At 42.0% G+C, this 26144-nt stretch overlaps 1 protein-coding gene across 1 annotated transcript; it reads left to right on the top strand.

The window, feature by feature from the left end:
- The first annotated feature begins 986 nt into the window (after positions 1-986).
- On the top strand, positions 987-25129 carry im:7138239 (uncharacterized protein LOC497366 homolog). The gene is made up of 7 exons (XM_034165594.1): positions 987-1228; positions 3219-3299; positions 3384-3514; positions 6031-6307; positions 21533-21714; positions 22166-22224; positions 24977-25129. Exons 1-7 carry the CDS (start codon positions 1177-1179, stop codon positions 25125-25127), a joined length of 933 nt encoding a protein of 310 aa, XP_034021485.1. The 5' UTR covers positions 987-1176; the 3' UTR covers positions 25128-25129.
- Positions 25130-26144: the final 1015 nt, after the last annotated feature.

Raw genomic sequence — 26144 nt, 5'->3', positions numbered from 1 at the left:
GTGGCTTCAGGACAACTCTGTGAATGTCTTTGAGTGGCCCAGCCAGAGACCAGACCTGAATCTGATTGAACATCTCTGGAGAGATCTGAAAATGGCTGTGCACAGACGACCCCCATCCAACCAGATGGAGCTTGAGAGGTCCTACAAAGATGAATGGACAAAACTACCCAAAGATAGGTGCACCAAGCATGTGCCATCATATTCAAGAAGACTTTAGGCTGTAATTGCTTTTTTATGTTGTCATTATGGGGTGTTGTGAGTAGAATTTTAAGGGGAAAAAATGAATTTACTCAATTTTGGGATAAGGCTGTAACATAACAAAATGTGGAAAAAGTGAAGTGCTGTGAATACTTTTCAGATGCCCGGTATATGAGCATATGTGTTGAACAAGGTGGTAGGTGAAAGTATTTTGGGTCCGCTGGACACAAATACTTCTGAAAACAAACTGTCATCCCTTCTTCTGTCTGTGAACGGTGGGTTTGAAGGGCACACAGAACACAGACTTCCAAATCCAAAGCAAATATTACTCGATACTCCATTTTCATCATTAAAATGTACTTTAATGCTGTTCCAGAACTGATTTTTAGATTTAAGACAGCTTCGAACTTATATATTTTAGTTTTTTAAAATGTTAGATTTGTAGAAAAGGTCTATGGGGAAATCTCTCCACATTTTTTTTTTTGAGAGCTTCTTTGTGAGACCTTCTGACCATTTGGTGTCACATTGAATAAACACAAAGGTGCCGGTGTTTTCTGAAGGACCCCACGCTGATCCTGTTTATGTGCTTGGGCCGGGTTTTGTTTTAAGTTGGAGGTGCTAAACACCTTCCCCCCTGAGATAAAAGATGATTAATGCCTTTGAATGAGCACGGCTTCATAGCTCGGAGCTACTTAAAGGTTTCATTAGGGCGAGCTCGGGTCCCGCTCGACTCACTCGAGCTGCTGGGTCTCAGGAAAAGAGGCGAAGCGTCTGGGCCCTGGAGGCTGCCTTTGAAGTGATCCCTGCATTCAAGCAGCCGGCATGGAAATGTCATCAATTGTTTAGATGCCACAAGACGCTCAGACCTGGTTTTCAGGTGACATTTTGGGCTGAAGTTTGACTCCATATAAATATCAGAGGCATCAGCAAGCACACACTCAGGATCTCGCAGCTGAGGAGTGAGTAGTGACCAAGAGCATGGATGCACAGCGGCCTTGCCTGGTCCTCCTGTGTGCCCTCCATCTGGCCTGTAAGTACTGCTTGTTTATTACATTGTTATTAATATTATTGTTGTGACATGTGGAAGCAGAATGCAGCCACTGGAATAACATCAAAACATTCAAATATATGGACACTAAAATAAGAAAAGGGGCAAAAAATAGAAATCAGTGTTTAGACCAGGTAGCTCAGAGGGATAGGAGCTGGGCTAGACCTTGGTTTGATTCCCAGTGATAGGACAAAACACTTAATCTGTGTTCTCCCCGTCCACCCAGCTGTAAATGAGTACCTGCCTTGACTTGGAAATTAATGATGAATGTCCTGACCACGGGTACTCTCATCTGCTTCACGCTGCAGAATCTGGGGATAAACACCAATATTATTTAGGGCCTGCACACAAAAATATAAATGCAACACTTTTATTTTCATTCTTATCTTTCATGCATTGAAGTGAAACATCTAAGATTTACGCTATGCACAGAAAAGGCTTATTCTTCTTGAATTTTGGTCACAAATTTGTTAAAACCTGTTTTAACAATACAGAGCCATTAAAGCAAGTACAAATAAACTGAAAAACACTGGAACCAAATAGCCATGTCACATGCCACACTTCAAATGAGTGCAGTTATTTGTTTATGTGCAATATCCACTGCCACTGCCATGAAATAACATAACATAAGCATGCTGGTAAGAACAATAGAATATAACAAGCAATGTAATAAAATGTAATAATGTAATAAAAAGAAATATACACTGTAAGAAGGGAAATATAAATATGCTTGTGTAATGGCCTACATGATATGTACATGATAGTGCATCAGTGTGCACATTCACTGTTTTGTGCAACATTCAGCAGTAAATGGTTTCGTGCAATTTAGCGCAATTGAGCCAATGGATTCAAGTTAACAGGTATTGTAGTGCAATAGAATAAAGTGTTCATAATATAGTAAATCATTTGGTTAAATTTTCTGTTTATTTTTCTTTTATCTCCAGACCTTTCAAGTGTGTGCATGGTTTACTCAGGTTTATATTTGCACTGAAAGGCTTCCACCTTACTTTTCCTTGTGCTGGTTACAATGACAATAAAGAATCTGTATCTGTAATATAAGACACAGTCACTTAACAAGAAATATTTCCATAAACTATATAAACGACTTGCTTTTAGCTAATACAGCTTAAAAATATTGTCCAGTGAAAGTTTTCTTTACTTACCATAAGATTTTTAAGCTGCCGGGTTGTTTGTAAACAATATATCACTGGTTATTACTCGGAAACTCAAACTCAGTTACTGTAATATCAAGACACTAATTCCATTGACAGAGTTTATTTTAACTTGTTTCAAATTAAAAAAACAACTGGTAACAAGTTTAGTTTTATTTTTTGTTTTGTTTCATTTGTTTTGTTTTTTAAATCTGCCAGTAGCACAAGTGAAAATTAATTTTTAGGCTTTCTTAAGGAATTAAGGTCTTGAAAGGTCTTACTTTACTTATATTATGTAGTGTTGCATTTTTTACAAACCATAAAGTAGCTTAAAAATCTTATGGGGAACCAAAAAAAAAAAAAAAAAAAGTTTCTTTGTGGGTATGACTCCAAACAAGATGTTTCTAAAACTCTTTCATTTAAGTTTTTTTTTTAAATATGCATTTATCTTTGGAAAAAAAAATCCATATCGCTTAGTGAAATGTTACCTAAGTGATTCACTGTGAAAATAAATGCAAATTATATATTTTGACTAAAATTGCACAAATATACAGTACCTCATAAGATTTTACATTCATTTTGAGATGATTTTTTTTAAAGCAAATAAGGCTGTAATTTAAAAATCTCAAGGTGAGTCAGAAGAGCTTGTTTCATCTCAAATATGACTCACAACATGATTCCAAAACTCTCAATGAACAAGATTTTTAAAGATCTTTGTGACTAGCTGAAATTCTGTGTATCATCCTTTATCACAGACCTTTACCTGTTTATGTCTCTGATGTGTGCTCTTGCGATTTATTCTTGTTTTGTTTTGTTTTTAGTGACTGGAGTGGTTCACAGAAATCTGTTCACACAGAGAGTGTGCTGCAGGCGTCAGAGTCACTTTGTGTACATCGGAGAAGGTAAAGCAGAGAAAATATGTTCAAATGACCCAGTGACCCTTTTCACACATCGCCCATTCTGTGATGACTGTTCTTTGTCCTCAGACGTCTCCGGGAGTCCTGTCAGTGTTGATGTGGGGATGTGCAGGTCGCACTGCGGGGGGCCCCCCAGAGCCTCAAATCACGCAGGGTCACAACAACGGTCCCCAATGCTAGAATTCCTCAAGAGCAAAAAAGTATGTGAAGGGGCCACAAGGGCGCGCTGTCACATTACAATTGTTTGTCAAAGTATCCCAAGATTATATTGGTACAAATACATAGTTTAGATTCAGTAGATTTTCAGATCGTTAAACTGTAGTAAGCTTTTTAATAATAGAACAGAACAACCATTAGGTGTTTGGTAAAAAGTCACAGTAAATGAATTCTTTGTGATTCAAGACTTGGCATTTCATCAGTTTTGTCCATAATTCAATGATTATATCCTTGAACAAGACATGCTTGTGACAGCACCTCTGCCAGTACTTAATAAGTACATAATTTAAGCACAGATTCTACAAACTGAAATCCAAGGGAGAAGAAAAATATAGGGTTTTGTATGGTTTTGTTTTGTTTTTTTAAACTTTCTTTCACATTGTAAAACAAGCTGGCTTCCTCATTTATGTTGGGTAACTGTAAGAAAGAAACTGTCAACTCTCTTTTTTTCACAGTGAACTTCCAAAAATAATATTTATTTCTGATGGATTACCAATTCCATACCACACAACATCACACCATACAACACCATGCCACGCCACGCCACACCATACCATACCATACCATACCATACCATATTGTGTCATATCATACCATACCATACCATACCATACCATACCATACCATACCATACCATACCATACCATATTGTGTCATATCATACCATACCATACCATACCATACCATACCATATTGTGTCATATCATACCATACCATACCATACCATACCATACCATATTGTGTCATATCATACCATACCATACCATACCATACCATACCATACCATACCATACCATACCATATTGTGTCATACCATACCATACCATACCATACCATACCATATTGTGTCATACCATACCATACCATACCATACCATACCATACCATACCATACCATATTGTGTCATACCATACCATACCATACCATACCATACCATACCATACCATATTGTGTCATACCATACCATACCATACCATACCATACCATACCATACCATACCATACCATACCATATTGTGTCATACCATACCATACCATACCATACCATACCATACCATACCATATTGTGTCATACCATACCATACCATACCATACCATATTGTGTCATACCATACCATACCATACCATACCATACCATACCATACCATACCATACCATATTGTGTCATACCATACCATACCATACCATACCATACCATACCATATTGTGTCATACCATGCCATACCATACCATACCATACCATACCATACCATACCATACCATACCATACCATACCATATTGTGTCATACCATACCACACCATACCATACCATACCATACCATAACATATTGTGTCATATCATACCATACCATAGTATACCACACCACACCATACCATACCATACCATACCATACTATATCATACCATATTGTGTCATATCATACCATACCATATTGTGTCACACCATGCCATACCACACCACACCACGCCACACCACACCACACCACACCACACCACACCATGCCATGCCACGCCATGCCATGCCATACCACACCATACCATACCCTATCATATCATACTATACGTTCCTTCCATCAGAAATGAATTATGAATGAATTATGTTTTTATGCTCACAGGATATGAGAAAAATGAGTTGCTGTTTACTATCTCAATTTGTTATCTTATACTTACCCAATATATTAGTAGCCAGCTTGTCTGAGCTCACAATGTTAAAGAAAATTAAATTAAAAAAATCCTGGATCAGTCCCTTAATCCTGGATCAGCCCCTTAATTGAATTAATTGAATTGAATCCTCTCTAGAAATTCATGGTTTCCTCCTTTATCCCATATCCCACCCTTCTACCAGGTTTCAATACAATTGGTTCAGTAGTTTTTGTGTATTCCTGATAACGCACAACCCTTCCACCATGTTTAATCAATACTGGCTCCAAACTCTTTGAATTAAAGTTATGACTGAGCTGACTTCTGCAGGTCACATAAGGTCAAAGGTCACGTGGCCAATAGAAAGATGATATATTAATTCACAGTCAATAATAGTAGCCATGGATGTATCTTTAACCCATTATAGACATTCCAAATATCCCCTATATACAGGCAATAGATCCAAATTTGTAGTTTGACTTGTTACTTTGATTTTGGGCTGATTAATCTCAAAAATCAAATCATTTTGTCCTTGGCTGACCTTCAATCAGTCCACCAGATTTGACCTAAATTACATCAAAGCTCTTTGAGTTGTTTTCTTCAGACATGGATGGGTGAACACACAAACCTGGAAACAACACCCCCACATGTTGCTGAACACACTGCATACAAAGAAAACCAAAGGAAATGGTGACACTCAAATTAATTAGGTTTGTCCAAATTAATTTAGTTGGTGTAGCTATTGCTTGTTAATTTGGAACAACTTTAATCATTTGAGTATTACCAATTGAAGCCCTCTTTTCTAATCATGTACAAAGATGACCCAAAATCTCTGTAATTTGCCTCACCTGTCAAGAAGACACGGCCCCGTGGACCTGCTGCTCCAGACAGCTCTGGGACGTCCAACCATCTGCCCTCCTGTGGGGTCGACTACCTATGTGAGCCGAGCGGCGTGCGAGTGGATCGGCTGCTACTGTTCGAGGGGCCCCGGGACATCGAGGTCATCCAGGAGTGTCACTGTGAGATCAAGCTGAGCCAGTGTATCCGTGTCCCCGCACTCAGGACGTATTACTCTGACACGCCATACGAGACCGTCATTGATGTGGGCGCATGCTCCGGGTTCAAGGGTTCACCAGGTTTGAGCATGCTGCAGAGCTGTGTGTGTCTGTGTGTGTTTCTGTCTATATGTATCATTGTTTGTGTGTGTGTGCGTGTGTCAATGTGTGTGCCTGTCTGTCTGTGTCTGTCTGTCTGCCTGTCTTTTTGTGTCTGTCTGTGTGCCTGTGTACCTGTCTCTTTGTGTCTGTCTGTGTGTCTGTTGTTTTGTGTCTGTCTGTGTACCTGTCTTTTTGTGTCTGTCTGTCTGCCTGTGTGCCTGTTTCTTTGTGTCTGTCTGTGTGTCTGTCTTTTTGTGTCTGTCTGTGTGCCTGTGTACCTGTCTCTTTGTGTCTGTCTGTGTGTCTGTCGTTTTGTGTCTGCCTGTGTGCCTGTTTCTTTGTGTCTGTCTGTGTACCTGTTTCTTTGTGTCTGTCTGTGTGTCTGTCGTTTTGTGTCTGTCTGTGTGCCTGTCTTTTTGTGTCTGTCTGTGTGTCTGTCTTTTTGTGTCTGTCTGTCTGCCTGTGTGCCTGTTTCTTTGTGTCTGTCTGTGTACCTGTCTCTTTGTGTCTGCCTGTGTGTCTGTCTCTTTGTGTCTGTCTGTCTGTCTTTTTGTGTCTGTCTGTGTACCTGTCTCTTTGTGTCTGTCTGTGTGTCTGTCTTTTTGTGTCTGTCTGTCTGCCTGTGTGCCTGTTTCTTTGTGTCTGTCTGTGTACCTGTCTCTTTGTGTCTGCCTGTGTGTCTGTCTCTTTGTGTCTGTCTGTCTGTCTTTTTGTGTCTGTCTGTGTGCCTGTTTCTTTGTGTCTGTCTGTATACCTGTGTACCGGTCTCTTTGTGTCTGTCTGTGTGCCTATTTCTTTGTGTCTGTCTGTGTACCTGTCTTTTTGTATCTGTCTGTCTGCCTGTTTCTTTGTCAATCAATCAATCAATCAATTTTATTTATATAGTGCCAAATCACAACAAACATTTGCCCCAAGGCGCTTTATATTGTAAGGCAAGGCCATACAATAATTATGTAAAACCCCAACGGTCAAAACGACCCCCTGTGAGCAAGCACTTGGTGACAGTGGGAAGGAAAAACTCCCTTTTAACAGGAAGAAACCTCCAGCAGAACCAGGCTCAGGGAGGGGCAGTCTTCTGCTGGGACTGGTTGGGGCTGAGGGAGAGAACCAGGAAAAAGACATGCTGTGGAGGGGAGCAGAGATCGATCACTAATGATTAAATGCAGAGTGGTGCATACAGAGCAAAAAGAGAAAGAAACAGTGCATCATGGGAACCCCCCAGCAGTCTACGTCTATAGCAGCATAACTAAGGGATGGTTCAGGGTCACCTGATCCAGCCCTAACTATAAGCTTTAGCAAAAAGGAAAGTTTTAAGCCTAATCTTAAAAGTAGAGAGGGTGTCTGTCTCCCTGATCTGAATTGGGAGCTGGTTCCACAGGAGAGGAGCCTGAAAGCTGAAGGCTCTGCCTCCCATTCTACTCTTACAAACCCTAGGAACTACAAGTAAGCCTGCAGTCTGAGAGCAAAGCGCTCTATTGGGGTGATATGGTACTACGAGGTCCCTAAGATAAGATGGGACCTGATTATTCAAAACCTTATAAGTAAGAAGAAGAATTTTAAATTCTATTCTAGAATTAACAGGAAGCCAATGAAGAGAGGCCAATATGGGTGAGATATGCTCTCTCCTTGTAGTCCCCGTCAGTACTCTAGCTGCTGCATTTTGAATTAACTGAAGGCTTTTTAGGGAACTTTTAGGACAACCTGATAATAATGAATTACAATAGTCCAGCCTAGAGGAAATAAATGCATGAATTAGTTTTTCAGCATCACTCTGAGACAAGACCTTTCTGATTTTAGAGATATTGCGTAAATGCAAAAAAGCAGTCCTACATATTTGTTTAATATGCGCTTTGAATGACATATCCTGATCAAAAATGACTCCAAGATTTCTCACAGTATTACTAGAGGTCAGGGTAATGCCATCCAGAGTAAGGATCTGGTTAGACACCATGTTTCTAAGATTTGTGGGGCCAAGTACAATAACTTCAGTTTTATCTGAGTTTAAAAGCAGGAAATTAGAGGTCATCCATGTCTTTATGTCTGTAAGACAATCCTGCAGTTTAGCTAATTGGTGTGTGTCCTCTGGCTTCATGGATAGATAAAGCTGGGTATCATCTGCGTAACAATGAAAATTTAAGCAATACCGTCTAATAATACTGCCTAAGGGAAGCATGTATAAAGTGAATAAAATTGGTCCTAGCACAGAACCTTGAGGAACTCCATAATTAACTTTAGTCTGTGAAGAAGATTCCCCATTTACATGAACAAATTGTAATCTATTCGACAAATATGATTCAAACCACCGCAGCGCAGTGCCTTTAATACCTATGGCATGCTCTAATCTCTGTAATAAAATTTTATGGTCAACAGTATCAAAAGCAGCACTGAGGTCTAACAGAACAAGCACAGAGATGAGTCCACTGTCCGAGGCCATAAGAAGATCATTTGTAACCTTCACTAATGCTGTTTCTGTACTATGATGAATTCTAAAACCTGACTGAAACTCTTCAAATAGACCATTCCTCTGCAGATGATCAGTTAGCTGTTTTACAACTACCCTTTCAAGAATTATTGAGAGAAAAGGAAGGTTGGAGATTGGCCTATAATTAGCTAAGATAGCTGGGTCAAGTGATGGCTTTTTAAGTAATGGTTTAATTACTGCCACCTTAAAAGCCTGTGGTACATAGCCAACTAACAAAGATAGATTGATCATATTTAAGATCAAAGCATTAAATAATGGTAGGGCTTCCTTGAGCAGCCTGGTAGGAATGGGGTCTAATAAACATGTTGATGGTTTGGATGAAGTAACTAATGAAAATAACTCAGACAGAACAATCGGAGAGAAAGAGTCTAACCAAATACCGGCATCACTGAAAGCAGCCAAAGATAACGATACGTCTTTGGGATGGTTATGAGTCATTTTTTCTCTAATAGTTAAAATTTTGTTAGCAAAGAAAGTCATGAAGTCATTACTAGTTAAAGTTAATGGAATACTCAGCTCAATAGAGCTCTGACTCTTTGTCAGCCTGGCTACAGTGCTGAAAAGAAACCTGGGGTTGTTCTTATTTTCTTCAATTAGTGATGAGTAGAAAGATGTCCTAGCTTTACGGAGGGCTTTTTTATAGAGCAACAGACTCTTTTTCCAGGCTAAGTGAAGATCTTCTAAATTAGTGAGACGCCATTTCCTCTCCAACTTACGGGTTATCTGCTTTAAGCTACGAGTTTGTGAGTTATACCACGGAGTCAGGCACTTCTGATTTAAAGCTCTCTTTTTTAGAGGAGCTACAGCATCCAAAGTTGTCTTCAATGAGGATGTAACACTATTGACGAGATACTCTATCTCACTTACAGAGTTTAGGTAGCTACTCTGCACTGTGTTGGTATATGGCATTAGAGAACATAAAGAAGGAATCATATCCTTAAACCTAGTTACAGCGCTTTCTGAAAGACTTCTAGTGTAATGAAACTTATTCCCCACTGCTGGGTAGTCCATCAGAGTAAATGTAAATGTTATTAAGAAATGATCAGACAGAAGGGAGTTTTCAGGGAATACTGTTAAGTCTTCTATTTCCATACCATAAGTCAGAACAAGATCTAAGATATGATTAAAGTGGTGGGTGGACTCATTTACTTTTTGAGCAAAGCCAATAGAGTCTAATAATAGATTAAATGCAGTGTTGAGGCTGTCATTCTCAGCATCTGTGTGGATGTTAAAATCGCCCACTATAATGATCTTATCTGAGCTAAGCACTAAGTCAGACAAAAGGTCTGAAAATTCACAGAGAAACTCACAGTAACGACCAGGTGGACTATAGATAATAACAAATAAAACTGGTTTTTGGGACTTCCAATTTGGATGGACAAGACTAAGAGTCAAGCTTTCAAATGAATTAAAGCTCTGTCTGGGTTTTTGATTAATTAATAAGCTGGAATGGAAGATTGCTGCTAATCCTCCTCCTCGGCCCGTGCTACGAGCATTCTGACAGTTAGTGTGACTCGGGGGTGTTGACTCATTTAAACTAACATATTCATCCTGCTGTAACCAGGTTTCTGTAAGGCAGAATAAATCAATATGTTGATCAATTATTATATCATTTACCAACAGGGACTTAGAAGAGAGAGACCTAATGTTTAATAGACCACATTTAACTGTTTTAGTCTGTGGTGCAGTTGAAGGTGCTATATTATTTTTTCTTTTTGAATTTTTATGCTTAAATAGATTTTTGTTGGTTGTTGGTAGTCTGGGAGCAGGCACCGTCTCTACGGGGATGGGGTAATGAGGGGATGGCAGGGGAGAGAAGCTGCAGAGAGGTGTGTAAGACTACAACTCTGCTTCCTGGTCCCAACCCTGGATAGTCACGGTTTGGAGGATTTAAGAAAATTGGCCAGATTTCTAGAAATGAGAGCTGCTCCATCCAAAGTGGGATGGATGCCGTCTCTCCTAACAAGACCAGGTTTTCCCCAGAAGCTTTGCCAATTATCTATGAAGCCCACCTCATTTTTTGGACACCACTCAGACAGCCAGCAATTCAAGGAGAACATGCGGCTAAACTTGTCACTCCCGGTCTGATTGGGGAGGGGCCCATAGAAAACTACAGAGTCCGATATTGTTTTTGCAAAGTTACACACCGATTTAATGTTAATTTTAGTGACCTCCGATTGGTGTAACCGGGTGTCATTACTGCCGACGTGTGTTTGTGTGTCTGTGTACCTGTGTGCCTGTCTCTGTGTGCCTGTCTCTTTGTGTGTCTGTGTACCTGTGTGCCTGTCTCTGTGTACCTGTCTCTTTGTGTCTGTCTGTGTACCTGTGTGCCTGTCTCTGTGTGCCTGTCTCTTTGTGTGTCTGTGTACCTGTGTGCCTGTCTCTGTGTACCTGTCTCTTTGTGTGTCTGTGTACCTGTGTGCCTGTCTCTTTGTGTCTGTCTGTGTACCTGTGTGCCTGTCTCTGTGTACCTGTCTCTTTGTGTGTCTGTGTACCTGTGTGCCTGTCTCTGTGTACCTGTCTCTTTGTGTGTCTGTGTACCTGTGTGCCTGTCTCTGTGTGCCTGTCTCTTTGTGTGTCTGTGTATCTGTGTGCCTGTCTCTGTGTGCCTGTCTCTGTGTGCCTGTCTCTTTGTGTGTCTGTGTATCTGTGTGCCTGTTTCTTTGTGTCTGTCTGTGTACCTGTGTGCCTGTCTCTGTGTACCTGTCTCTTTGTGTGTCTGTGTACCTGTGTGCCTGTTTCTTTGTGTCTGTCTGTGTACCTGTGTACCTGTCTCTGTGTACCTGTCTCTTTGTGTGTCTGTGTACCTGTGTGCCTGTCTCTTTGTGTCTGTCTGTGTACCTGTGTACCTGTCTCTGTGTACCTGTCTCTTTGTGTGTCTGTGTACCTGTGTGCCTGTTTCTTTGTGTCTGTCTGTGTACCTGTGTACCTGTCTCTGTGTACCTGTCTCTTTATGTCTGTCTGTGTGCCTGTCTTTTTGTGTCTGTCTGTCTGCCTGTTTCTTTGTGTCTGTGTGCCTGTCTCTTTGTGTCTGTCTGTGTGCCTGTTTCTTTGTGTCTGTCTGTGTGCCTGTCTTTTTGTGTCTGTCTGTCTGCCTGTTTCTTTGTGTGTCTGTGTACCTGTGTGCCTGTCTCTGTGTGCCTGTCTCTTTGTGTCTGTCTGTGTACCTGTCTCTTTGTGTGTCTGTGTACCTGTGTGCCTGTCTCTGTGTGCCTGTCTCTTTGTGTCTGTCTGTGTACCTGTCTCTTTGTGTCTGTCTGTGTGCCTGTTTCTTTGTGTCTGTCTGTGTACCTGTGTACCTGTCTCTGTGTACCTGTCTCTTTGTGTGTCTGTGTACCTGTGTGCCTGTCTCTGTGTGCCTGTCTCTTTGTGTCTGTCTGTGTACCTGTCTCTTTGTGTCTGTCTGTGTGCCTGTTTCTTTGTGTCTGTCTGTGTACCTGTCTTTTTGTGTCTGTCTGTCTGCCTGTTTCTTTGTGTGTCTGTGTACCTGTGTGCCTGTCTCTGTGTGCCTGTCTCTTTGTGTCTGTCTGTGTACCTGTGTGCCTGTCTCTGTGTGCCTGTCTCTTTGTGTGTCTGTGTACCTGTGTGCCTGTCTCTGTGTGCCTGTCTCTTTGTGTCTGTCTGTGTACCTGTGTACCTGTCTCTTTGTGTGTCTATGTACCTGTGTGCCTGTCTCTTTGTGTCTGTCTGTGTACCTGTGTGCCTGTCTCTGTGTGCCTGTCTCTTTGTGTCTGTCTGTGTACCTGTGTACCTGTCTCTTTGTGTGTCTGTGTACCTGTGTGCCTGTCTCTTTGTGTCTGTCTGTGTACCTGTGTGCCTGTCTCTGTGTACCTGTCTCTTTGTGTGTCTGTGTACCTGTCTCTGTGTACCTGTCTCTGTGTACCTGTCTCTTTGTGTGTCTGTGTCTCTGTGTGGCTGTCTCTTTGTGTGTCTGTGTACCTGTGTACCTGTCTCTGTGTACCTGTCTCTTTGTGTGTCTGTGTACCTGTCTCTGTGTACCTGTCTCTGTGTGCCTGTTTCTTTGTGTCTGTCTGTGTACCTGTGTACCTGTCTCTGTGTACCTGTCTCTGTGTGCCTGTCTCTTTGTGTCTGTCTGTGTGCCTGTTTCTTTGTGTCTGTGTGCCTGTCTCTTTGTGTCTGTCTGTGTACCTGTCTCTTTGTGTCTGTCTGTCTGCCTGTTTCTTTGTGCCTGTGTACCTGCCTCTTTGTGTCTGTCTGTGTGCCTGTCTCTTTGTGTCTGTCTGTGTGCCTGTTTCTTTGTGTCTGTGTACCTGTCTCTTTGTGTCTGTCTGTGTGCCTGTTTCTTTGTGTCTGTCTGTCTGCCTGTTTCTTTGTGTCTGTGTACCTGTGTGCCTGTCTCTTTGTGTCTGTCTGTGTGCCTGTGTTTTTGTGTCTGTCTGTCTGCCTGCCTCTTTGTGTCTGTGTGCCTGTCTCTTTGTGTCTGTCTGTGTGCCTGTTTCTTTGTGTCTGTGTGCCTGTCTCTTTGTGTCTGTCTGTGTACCTGTCTCTTTGTGTCTGTGTACCTGTCTCTTTGTGTCTGTGTCCCTGTCTTTTGTGTTTGTCTGTGTCAATATTTGTGTCTGTCTTTGTGTTTTTGTGTCTGTATGCCTGTCTCGTTGTGTCTGTCTGTGTACCTGTCTCTTTGTGTCTGTGTGCCTCTTTGTGTCTGTCTGTGTGCCTGTCTCTTTGTGTCTGTCTGTGTGCCTGTTTCTTTGTGTCTGTGTACCTGTCTCTTTGTGTCTGTCTGTGTGCCTGTCTCTTTGTGTCTGTGTACCTGTCTCTTTGTGTCTGTGTGCCTGTCTCTTTGTGTCTGTCTGTGTGCCTGTTTCTTTGTGTCTGTGTACCTGTCTCTTTGTGTCTGTCTGTGTGCCTGTCTCTTTGTGTCTGTGTACCTGTCTCTTTGTGTCTGTGTGCCTGTCTCTTTGTGTCTGTCTGTGTGCCTGTTTCTTTGTGTCTGTGTACCTGTCTCTTTGTGTCTGTCTGTGTGCCTGTTTCTTTGTGTCTGTGTGCCTGTCTCTTTGTGTCTGTGTGCCTGTCTTTTGTGTTTGTCTGTGTCAATATTTGTGTCTGTCTTTGTGTTTTTGTGTCTGTATGCCTGTCTCTTTGTGTCTGTCTGTGTACCTGTCTCTTTGTGTCTGTGTGCCTCTTTGTGTCTGTCTGTGTACCTGTCTCTTTGTGTCTGTGTGCCTCTTTGTGTCTGTCTGTGTGCCTGTCTCTTTGTGTCTGTCTGTGTGCCTGTTTCTTTGTGTCTGTGTACCTGTCTCTTTGTGTCTGTCTGTGTGCCTGTCTCTTTGTGTCTGTGTACCTGTCTCTTTGTGTCTGTGTGCCTGTCTCTTTGTGTCTGTCTGTGTGCCTGTTTCTTTGTGTCTGTGTACCTGTCTCTTTGTGTCTGTCTGTGTGCCTGTCTCTTTGTGTCTGTGTACCTGTCTCTTTGTGTCTGTGTGCCTGTCTCTTTGTGTCTGTCTGTGTGCCTGTCTCTTTGTGTCTGTCTGTGTGCCTGTTTCTTTGTGTCTGTGTACCTGTCTCTTTGTGTCTGTCTGTGTGCCTGTTTCTTTGTGCCTGTGTGCCTGTCTCTTTGTGTCTGTGTGCCTGTCTTTTGTGTTTGTCTGTGTCAATATTTGTGTCTGTCTTTGTGTTTTTGTGTCTGTATGCCTGTCTCTTTGTGTCTGTCTGTGTACCTGTCTCTTTGTGTCTGTGTGCCTCTTTGTGTCTGTCTGTGTGCCTGTCTCTTTGTGTCTGTCTGTGTGCCTGTTTCTTTGTGTCTGTGTACCTGTCTCTTTGTGTCTGTCTGTGTGCCTGTCTCTTTGTGTCTGTGTACCTGTCTCTTTGTGTCTGTGTGCCTGTCTCTTTGTGTCTGTCTGTGTGCCTGTCTCTTTGTGTCTGTCTGTGTACCTGTCTCTTTGTGTCTGTCTGTGTGCCTGTTTCTTTGTGTCTGTGTACCTGTCTCTTTGTGTCTGTCTGTGTGCCTGTCTCTTTGTGTCTGTGTACCTGTCTCTTTGTGTCTGTGTGCCTGTCTCTTTGTGTCTGTCTGTGTGCCTGTCTCTTTGTGTCTGTCTGTGTGCCTGTTTCTTTGTGTCTGTGTACCTGTCTCTTTGTGTCTGTCTGTGTGCCTGTTTCTTTGTGTCTGTGTGCCTGTCTTTTGTGTTTGTCTGTGTCAATATTTGTGTCTGTCTTTGTGTTTTTGTGTCTGTATGCCTGTCTCTTTGTGTCTGTCTGTGTACCTGTCTCTTTGTGTCTGTGTGCCTCTTTGTGTCTGTCTGTGTGCCTGTCTCTTTGTGTCTGTCTGTGTGCCTGTTTCTTTGTGTCTGTGTACCTGTCCCTTTGTGTCTGTCTGTGTGCCTGTCTCTTTGTGTCTGTGTACCTGTCTCTTTGTGTCTGTGTGCCTGTCTCTTTGTGTCTGTCTGTGTACCTGTCTCTTTGTGTCTGTGTGCCTGTCTCTTTGTGTCTGTCTGTGTGCCTGTTTCTTTGTGTCTGTGTACCTGTCTCTTTGTGTCTGTCTGTGTGCCTGTTTCTTTGTGTCTGTGTGCCTCTTTGTGTCTGTCTGTGTGCCTGTCTCTTTGTGTCTGTCTGTGTGCCTGTTTCTTTGTGTCTGTGTACCTGTCTCTTTGTGTCTGTGTGCCTGTCTCTTTGTGTCTGTCTGTGTACCTGTCTCTTTGTGTCTGTGTGCCTGTCTCTTTGTGTCTGTCTGTGTACCTGTCTCTTTGTGTCTGTGTGCCTGTCTCTTTGTGTCTGTCTGTGTGCCTGTTTCTTTGTGTCTGTGTACCTGTCTCTTTGTGTCTGTCTGTGTGCCTGTTTCTTTGTGTCTGTGTGCCTGTCTTTTGTGTTTGTCTGTGTCAATATTTGCGTCTGTCTTTGTGTTTTTGTGTCTGTGTGCTTCTCTATCTATCTATCTATCTATCTATCTATCTATCTATCTATCTATCTATCTATCTATCTATCTATCTATCTATCTATCTCTCATCATATAAGATCAGGATAAGTACAACCCGAAATCAAAAAAAGTTGGGACTGCATGGAAAATGAAAATTAAAAAACATCACAGAGATCCTTGCATTTACTTTTTCTTATATTTCACTGCAGATAGTGAAACTGGCTGTGCATTGTCTTATTGGCTCTATTGCTGCTCATGTTGCTCTAAAACTTAAAAGTATTTTTCTGTGTTAATTCTGCCATCACAGAAATATAAATTGCCTTTGCCAAGGGCACTGACACAACCTCATAGCATGACAGACCCGGACATTTGGACTTGTTTCTGATAACAGTCTGGTTGGTCCTTTTTGCCACTGGTCCAGAGGACAAGGTGTTCCTGTCTTCCAAAAAAGATCTGCAGCACTCATTCATCTGACCACAATTCATTTTCACTGTGCGATGGTCCAACTCTGATGCCTCTAAACCTCATCACCCCTTCTAAATGATGTTATCATAAGGCTTTTCTTTCTTTCTTTCATTGTGCAGAAAAGTTTTGAGTGGGATTTGTGAGTGTAACTCTGGACTGTAGTGCTTGAAAAGATTGCCCAAAGTGATCCATTGCCCATGTAATTATATCAGCTATTGATGAATGACAGTCCTGCACTGATATGTACTGTACATCTGCATGCCTTTGCACAGCCCTTTTCACTATTTTATATTTATTTGACAGTAAACATAGTTTTGTCTATTTGTTTATTTGTCTGTTTGACTCCTTTACTTCTTACAGAAGTATATTTTCCTTTAATTGTTGTTTAAACACCAATTACGCCAGATCAAATCCCTTGTATGTGAGAACTTACTTGGCAATAAATTTGATTCTGATTCTGATGCAGTCCCATCTGAAGGCTCAGAAACGACAGTCTTATGCTTAGGACCATAGCCCTTTATGCACTGAAATTCCTCCAGATGACTCGAACCATTCCATGATTTTATACACCGTAGATATGCAAATCCCTGTCATCCTCTCTTTGAGCAACAATGTTTTAAACGTTCCAATACTTTTCTCAGACATTTTAGGACAAAGTGGAAATTCACTGCCCATCTTTGCTCCTGACGAGACTCAGCTTTTTGTGGATACTGCTTTTTTTTTAACCGTATCATAACTGCAATCATTCTGTTGACATCACCAATCTGAAATAATATCATTAGTTATTTATTTATTTTGCAGACCTTAAATACAGTAATTGATTGAAATGAACAAATTAAAGTAAGTTGACCACATAAAACATGAAATATCCTGGGTTCATTCTTCTTTGTCTTTCGGCTGTTCCCGTTAGGGGTCGCCACAGCAGATCAATCGTTTCCATCTCACCCTGTCCTCTGTATCTTCCTCTGTCACACCAACCACCTGCATGTCCTCTCTCAGCACATCCATGAACCTCCTCTTTGGTCTCCCTCTTCTCCTCCTGCCTGGTGGCTCCATCCTCAACATCCTTCTCCCTATATACCCTGGGTCCCTCCTCTGCACATGTCCAAACCATCTCAATCTCGCCTCTCTGACTTTGTCTCCAAACCGTCCCACCTGAGCTGTCCCTCTGATATGTTCATTCCTAATCTTGTCCATTCTTGTCACTCCCAAAGAGAATCTCAACACCTTCAGTTCTGCCACCTCCAGCTCTGCCTCCTGTCTTTTTGTTAGTGCCACTGTCTCTAAACCATACAACATAGCTGGTCTCACTACTGTTTTGTAAACTTTCCCCTTCACTCTTGCTGATATTCTTCGGTCACAAATCACTCCTGCCACCTTTCTCCACCCTGCCTGCACTCTCTTCTTCACCTCTCTACCACACTCTCCATTACTTTGAACAGTTGACCCCAAATATTTAAACTCATCTACTTTCACCACTTCTACTCCTTGTAACTGCACTATTCCACTGGGCTTCCTCTCGTTCACACACATGTACTCAGTCTTGCTTCTATTGACTTTCATTCCCCTTCTCTCCATAGCATATCTCCACTTCTCCAGACTAGACTCAACTTGCTCTCTACTCTCACTACAGATCACAATGTCATCTGCAAACATCATAGTCCATGGGGACTCCTGTCTGACCTCATCTGTCAACCTGTCCATCACCACTGCAAACAAGAAAGGACTCAGAGCTGATCCTTGGTGTAATCCCACCTCCACCTTGAATGAGTCTGTCATTCCGACTGCGCATCTCACCGGTCACACTATTCTTGTACATGTCCTGCACTACCCTAACATACTTCTCTGCCACTCCAGACTTCCTCATACAATGCCACAACTCTTCCCTTGGCACCCTATCATAAGCTTTTTCTAAGTCCACAAAAACACAATGTAACTCTTTCTGTCCTTCTCTGTACTTTTCCAACAGTATTCTCAGAGCAAACATTGCATCTGTAGTGCTCTTTCTCGGCATGAAACCATATTGCTGCTCACAGATCTTCACCTGTTTTCTAAGCCTAGCTTCTACTACTCTTTCCCATAACTTCATGCTGTGGCTGATCAGCTTTATGCCTCTGTAGTTACTGCAGCTCTGCACATCACCCTTGTTCTTGAAAATAGGAACCAGCACACTTCATCTCCACTCCTCAGGCATCCTCTCACTTTCCAAGATTTTATTAAACAATCTGGTTAGAAACTCTACTGCCATCTCTCCTAGACATTTCCATGCCTCCACTGGAATGTCATCTGGACCAACTGCCTTTCCACTCTTCATCCTCTTCATAGCAGCCCTCACTTCTTCCTTGCTAATCTCTTTTACTTCCTGATTTACTCTCACCACATCATCCAGCCTTTTCTCTCGCTCATTTTCTTTATTCATCAACTCTTCAAAATATTCCCTCCACCTTCTCAGCACACACTCCTCACTTGTCAGCACATTACCATGTGCATCTTTTACCACCCTAACCTGCTGCACATCCTTTCCAGCTCTGTCCCTTTGTCTGGCCAATCGGTACAAGTCCTTTTCTCCTTCCTTACTATTCAACTTCTTGTACAGCTCGCAATATGCCTTTTCCTTTGCTTTTGCCACTTCTCTTCTCGCCTTACGCCGCATCTCCTTGTACTCCTGTCTACTTTCTTCATCTCTCCGACTATCCCAAAACTTTTTCACCAACCTCTTTCTCCTTATGCTTTCCTGGACCTCTTCATCCCACCACCAAGTCTCCTTGTCTTCCTTCCACTGTCCAGATGTCATACCCAGTACTGCCCTAGCTGTCTCCCTCACCACATCTGCAGTACTTTTCCAGTTGTCCAAAATTGCTTCCCCTCCAACTAGTGCTTCTCTCACCTACTCGCTAAATTTCACACAACAGTCTTCCTCCTTCAGCTTCCACCATCTGATCCTTTGTTGAGCTCTCACTCTCTTCTTCTTCTTTACCTCTAAAGTCATCCTACAAACAACCATCCTATGCTGTCTAGTGACACTCTCTCCTGCTACCACCTTACAGTCTGTGATTTCTTTTAGCTTGCATCTCCTATAAAGAATGTAGTCCACCTGTGTGCACCTTCCTCCACTCTTATATGTTACCCTGTGCTCCTCCCTTTTCTTAAAGTAGGTATTCACCACAGCCATTTCCATCCTTCTTGCAAAATCAACTACCATCTGTCCTTCCCCATTCCTATCGTTGATACCATATCTACCCATTACTTCCTCATCACCTCTGTTCCCTTCACCAACATGCCCATTGAAGTCTGCTCCTATCACCACTCTTTCATGCTTGGGCACACTCTCCACCACCTCATCTAATACACTCCAGAAATCTTCTTTCTCCTTCATCTCACAACCTACCTGTGGGGCATATGCACTGATGATATTCATCATCACCCCTTCAATTTCCAACTTTACACTCATCACCCTGTCAGACACTCGCTTAACCTCCAACACACTTTTAACATACTCTTCCTTTAAAATGACCCCAACACCATTTCTCTTCCTGTCCTCACCATGGTACAACAACTTGTACCCACCGCCGATGCTCCTGCTCTTACTTCCCTTCCACTTGGTCTCTTGCACACACAATATGTCTACATTTCTCCTCTCCATCATATCTGCCAGCTCTCTCCCTTTACCAGTCATACTACCAACATTCAAAGTCCCCACTCTCATTTCCACCCTTCTAGTTTTCCTCTTCTCCCGCTGTTCGTGGCAACGTTTTCCTCCTCTTCTTTGTCGTCTTCGCCCAGCAGTAGCCCAATTTCCACCGGCACCCTGTTGGGCAACAGCACCGGTGGCGGACGTTGTTAACCCGGGCCGCGACCGATCCGGTATGGGAATTCAATTCTGAGTCTGCATAGTTGGGTTGGCTTGTTTTACGCCAGATGCCCTTCCTGACGCAACCCTCCTCATTTATCCGGGCTTGGGACCGGCACTCAGAATGTACTGGCTGCACACCCCATGTGGCTGAGTTATCCTGGGTTCATATTGTCTGCAATTAAATGAAAGTCAAAGTAAATGTAAGAATCACTGCGCGGTTTGTAGCCATTTGTGAAGAGTTTCAATAAGACATGGTAACAAATGAACAATTGTTGGTTTAAAGGTTTGTTTATTATCAAATTCATTCACAATTATCACTGAGCCAAAAGGGGGAAAAAATGAAATTAATTTCACTTGAAATTTTTATTTCAGACAGAACTGAAAATTGTATATATATATAGTTGCAATAATTGTGGTTTGTTTAAGAGAGTGAAACTGTTGGGAAAGTGTAAGTACACGGACCCACAACAGGGGGCGCAAATGAACGGACAATAGAATAGGTCAAATAACAACACTTTACTGTTGCGAACGTGCACAACAAACACAACAGATTCCACAATAGATCAAAGGTCAAATTACAAGGTGTCGTGTGGGCAGGCTCGAAGATAGGAGACGCCTGTCCAAAGCAGAACCGGAACCACACGATTTCCTCCGCCACCAGACCCCGGGAATACTGGAGCCGCCAAGTCCCGAACTCCCAGGTGGCCACTGCCTCCGCGTGTCGGACCTGGTACTGCTGGCGAGGAACAAAAACACAATTAAACGTGGGTGCGTCTGCACCCAGCAATCTGCACGGCAGGGAAGCTACCTCCACCTCTCGTTGGAGAAAAAGTCTGTTATCACTCACAAAAATCACAACAAAAAGGCTTTCTATCAAGCAGTCAGGCTGAGGATATTACCTTTCAGGTAGAACGATATCTCGGCAAAGAGGTGGAGATGACGTCTTGCTGATATACCGATGCAGATCAGATGAGTGGTGACAGCTGTCACAGGTGATGAGTGTCAGCTGTCACCCCGGCTGCTCCTGTGAGGCGGCAGCGCCCTCTGGTGCCTGGAGCCCGCACTCCAGGCAGGGTGCCCTCTGGTGGTGGTGGGCCAGCAGTACCTCCTCTTCAGCAGCCCACACAACAGAAACAGACCTCAGATTTTTTCATATTTTGTGTAGATTCTATTCAGTAATAATATTTTAAATAATTTTTATTTATAATTAGGGATTAGTAAGATATTATATTATATTATATTATTATCTTGCTCTGGTTAAATGTGTTTTGTTCAGTATTTGCTATACAATATTGCAACCTGCTCTAATTTTGAGTTGGATTAATCTCTTTTGTAAGTTAATTCTACTCTAAAGAACTGTATTACTTTTTAATTCTTATTTTAAATGTTGATGTTCAAAGAAGGCTGTAGTTGCTCTTTGAAAGCTCTGTCAGTCTTGTGTGAGTATTAATGAGATTTATCCATCCTTTAGTTTACAGCGGGATTAGAAAGACAATGTCCTTCCTAACGTTTCAGTCTCTCACTCATTCACAGAAGGATTCTCATGTGTTCATGCTAAGTTTGACTCGGCGTTGCTGGAAACTCCAAATAAAGTGGACATGATCCAGACAGTGAGATCCTGTGAGCTAAAGGAAAGCTGCTACCGGGTCCCATACGTGGAGTATTACTATGAAATTGTGGACCATACAGATGGAGTGAAAGAGGAAAGGCTCAAAGTAGGTGCAACCTCAAACCTCGACTCATCAAACAAACATGAACCCAAACCATATGAATATGTGCGATTTTGTTGTGGAACGTGATACTTTGAAACTTATTTTTGCTTTTGAGGAGCAAATTATGACTAGACCACTTCATTTGGAAAGCTTTGACATTCTCTTCTGTTGGCGGAAGGAAATGGGGTCTAGTCGGTTGTCAGTCAGTTATTGAAGCATCTTAATTTATCACACTAGAGTGTTGGAGACGGCATTTAATCAAGCCAATCTACACGTCACTGGCTGGCACCGGCCACTGTTGCACAAATGGCCTCTGCAGGTGTCGAATCCAAGCAGTCAAAATGTTAAATGCCAGAAACACCCCATCCTCTCATCACACCCCCCTTGACTGGGTCAGTATTTGCGGTCAGCTGTGACCTGATTGCTTTCTCTCTGTGTTGCTAATTTTCTGTAGGAAATAGATGTGGGCAGATGTTTGGGTGGCTGCACCGCTGGAAGCCGATGTCTTCTCAGGTCAGTATGAACACAGCTGCTCAGCACCTCCTCCACATCACTCATTGCAACTGCGTGTGAGCTCTCACACCTTTAGCAATCACTGAAATGCCCCCCCCCCCCCCCCCCCGTCTCCCCGTGTGTGTTTCCTGTTCCTACTATTACTTTAATACCTCGTACCTTATTTTAGGTAAGCAGCAGAATTCTGAATGTGCAATCTTTAATTTAGTCAACATAAAACAGGTTGACATCACAAATATACTTCACAGTATCGTCCGCATACCGATTGATTTTAATGTTCCAGCTACAGGTGGAAAATGACAGCCTTTACCCCTGCACTAACATTATGCATTCATCTAAATCCCAACATTTAGTGTAACTGTATTTCCCCCTCTCATTGACAGAGAGGATTTGGTCATTTCAAATTCACATGCACTGATCTCCAAACTCATGAAGCCTTTATGATTCATTAATAATTACATTAGTCAATTTTATCTTAAAATCTTTCCAACAGTTCACAACTTGGCAGCTGAAGGTCCAAGTCTTTAGGTTCCTGGAGTTTCCTGTCTTATTGTATTGTTGTGAGACTTGCACGAAAGACCTTGACACTTGCACGAATTTGAGCCGTGCACTGGTACGCAATCTGTCGTGCCAGGGAGTAAAGTTATTGTAAAATTGTAAACCATTGTAATCTGTGCGCGGCTTCGTGCAAGTGCGCAAAGAAGATTTTGAAATGTTCAAAATCTCTGTCACGCATTAATTATGTGAACTTCACCTGAACATTGCGCAAACAATTAAAAACACTGAGCGTCAGTGTGAGTCATTGCGTCAGCGCACCGCATCACAGTGCAGCTCATCTGAATGATTATAACGAGATGTTAAAGCTATCATAATCATAATTTTACAGCTAAAAGAAGGAATGAACATGCAACTATTTTACCAAGCTGCGCACGCACACACACACACACACACACACACACACACACACACACACACACACACACACACACACACACACACACACACACATCTTCAACCGCTTACTCCAATTAAGGGTGGCGGGGGGCTGGAGTCTATCCCAGCAGTCATAAGGGTCCTCTGTGATTCCGGAAGTGGTTAGAGGTATTTTCATTAGCCAAACTCTGAAAGAAAAAGATTAATCCACTACAAAATAATTATTATATATACACAGCGTCCAGCGGCACAATGCGCAGCATCCAGCTGGGAACACAGTGGGTGGCCCTGTCACGACGGATTTCGCAGTAGTGCGGGGTAAAATGTGTGCAAGTGTCAAGGCACCTTTAGAAGTTAAACAGTGATGAGTAGATGTCATTGGTACTACTCCTCGGAGATCCTTGGGTACTGCTGGAACAACCCAGTCTCACGGCATGTTGTGATTCAGCAGCACGAAATATGCATTAATCTATTGTTTTGTTTTTATATGAACACACACACACACACACACACACACACACACACACACACACACACACACACACACACACACACACACACACACACACACACACACACAGAACCATTCCTGTTTAGTAACAAAGAACCACGTACAGTGGTTCATTTAACTGAACCCTCTGAAATGGTTCTCTGCAGAATCTTTTGACAGTGCCAAGTATGCACCAAATTACAGTTTAGAACCCTCAAAGGTTCAATATAGAATCATTTCTTTTGAGTGTATATTTCTTTTCTAGTATTTATAATTATCATATGAATTCAAAATGGTAAATGGTAAATGGACTGCATTAATACTCGTATAGCACTTTTCCATCTGCATCAGACGCTTAAAGCACTTTACAATAATGCCTCACATTCACCCCGATGTCTGGGTGCTGCCATACACGCTCACTACACACCGGGAGCAATAGGGGATTAAAGACCTTGCCCAAGGGCCCTTAGTGATTTTCCAGGCAGGCTGGGATTTGAACCGAGGATCTTCTGGTCTCAAGCCCAACACCTTAACCACTAGTCCATCACCTCCCTCCTTCAATGTTTGTTTGTTTCAAATTCAATGTTTGCTTTTTTTGGGGGGGGGGGGTCTCCTTGTATTTGTGTTATTTTTTTATTATGGTTTGGGGTTTTTTTCTTTTTCATTTTGATTTTTTTTACGTTCATTTTCTGTTTTAATAGTGATGTGTTAGTGTGCTCGGAAATGTAAAACACATTTATTTCTTGACTTTAATACACTTAATAAGTAAATTTGATTTTTTTGTACTTTTTGGTATGTTATTTAGGTGGAAAAGACTTAAAAACACACAGATGAAAAGGTTAACACTGGTTAATTAATGAGTTTAAGACCCATGCTGACAAAATATATATCTATGACCCCTCTTTTCTTTTTAAAATTATTATTATTGTTATCATAATGTATTTATTTGTCTATACGTGGCCCTGCCCCAGGCTGGCGTCCTGTCCAGGGTGTACCCTGCCTCCTGCCCAAATGATTGCTGGGATAGGCTCCAACCCCCCCCTAATCCTTTACTGGAGTAAGCAGGTATAGAAAATGGTAGGAGGATTATTATTATTATTATTATTGGGCAGTGTGGTGGGCAGGTTGTTAGTACACTTGCTTCTCAAACAGAAGATTCCTAGTTCAAGACCACACCTGCCCGTTCTCCATGGAGTCAGTGAAGAATTGCGTCAGAAATGGCATCTGGTGCTAAATGTGCTAAATCCAAAGCAGATTTGTTGTGGTGACTTTAACCATAAAGGGAACAGCTGAAAGGACTCACTATTCTTATTGTTTGGTGTGTTGCAGAAGTCCATCTGATCCAGAATCTTGCCACCTGTGGGCTGAACAACCATCTAACTCCTGTGTTCCTCAGACCTATGAGAGCCACACCTTCATTAACCAGCACGAACAGATCCGCACCATCCTCTCCATCACCTCCTGCATTTGCCAAAAGTGAAACAAACAAACAAACAAACAAAAAACAAACGTCTCCCCCTAATGGATATCATTGTCGCCTCCTCCCGAGACCTTAACTGGTTGCGAGAAGATGCGCTCCATAATGGCGCAGCTCACTGAACATTTTAACATCTTCTATCAGAATTTGTTTCCATAAATATTGTAACATATGTAATATATGCACAAAATGATAATTTTGTAAATAAATTTATTACCTCAACAAGGGAGCTGGACTTATTTTAAATGCACAACACATTTCTGAGTAAACTGCAAATTACTGAGAAAGCAACATTAAAAAAAAAAAAAAAATAGACTGAAACTTTAATGTGATTTTCAAACAGAATACAAACTTACAAAATTTTATTTATTTATTTTTTCTTAGGAAAGGGTCAATTGCAGAGGTCAACTGTCATACAAAAGGGGTGGGCTTTGATGAAGAACAAGACAGGCCACGACGAGCGAACCCATTTTTGCAAATATCCTCTTTCGAAAAAGGCACATGTATGGACGTTATTTTGATATCAACGTGTGAAACAACACTTTGTGTCTTTTTCACAAGAAGCAAAAAGATTTTTATGACTTGCTTTTAAGGTGTCATACAGAATAAAACACTTTGATCTCGCAGATGTTCTCTGTAGTAAAGGAACAAACGGCAAACTGTCATTTGTCTGTGCGTAATTACGCATAAAGTTCAAAAGCACCAAATGGCACAACGGCCGACTTCTTGAGTTTTCCAGCAAAAACTCCAAATTGGTTTTAACAAATCAAATCCAACTGAGAATGTTTGAAAAATAATTTAAATAAAATGCAGGTTCTCAGTGCATTTTTGGATACATTTGAGAGTCTTCTTTTAACAATAGTGCCAGAACATAACAATTGGAGTTAACAGTTCTCGAAAAAAAAAAGCCAAAATAGTACATTTGGTGATTATCCATGCAGTTGCATAAGCAGTTATGTAAATAACACGACGTGTGACCCGCAGCACCCGCCTGTTTATCGAAGTAATTGTTTTTTCCGT

Source organism: Thalassophryne amazonica, unplaced genomic scaffold (assembly GCF_902500255.1).
Source record: "Thalassophryne amazonica unplaced genomic scaffold, fThaAma1.1, whole genome shotgun sequence".
NCBI classification, from domain to species: domain Eukaryota; kingdom Metazoa; phylum Chordata; class Actinopteri; order Batrachoidiformes; family Batrachoididae; genus Thalassophryne; species Thalassophryne amazonica.
The sequence above is the reverse complement of the archived record's forward strand: the minus strand, read 5'-3'. Positions and strand labels throughout refer to the sequence as shown.

Excerpts from the sequence above, each read along its gene's own strand:
- im:7138239 (XM_034165594.1), top strand. The coding sequence starts at position 1,177 with ATGGATGCACAGCGGCCTTGCCTGGTCCTCCTGTGTGCCCTCCATCTG. Across the intron at positions 1,229-3,218 it reads GTGTGCCCTCCATCTGGCCT|TGACTGGAGTGGTTCACAGA; the intron begins GTAAGTACTGCT and ends TTTTGTTTTTAG. Across the intron at positions 6,308-21,532 it reads CGGGTTCAAGGGTTCACCAG|AAGGATTCTCATGTGTTCAT; the intron begins GTTTGAGCATGC and ends ACTCATTCACAG.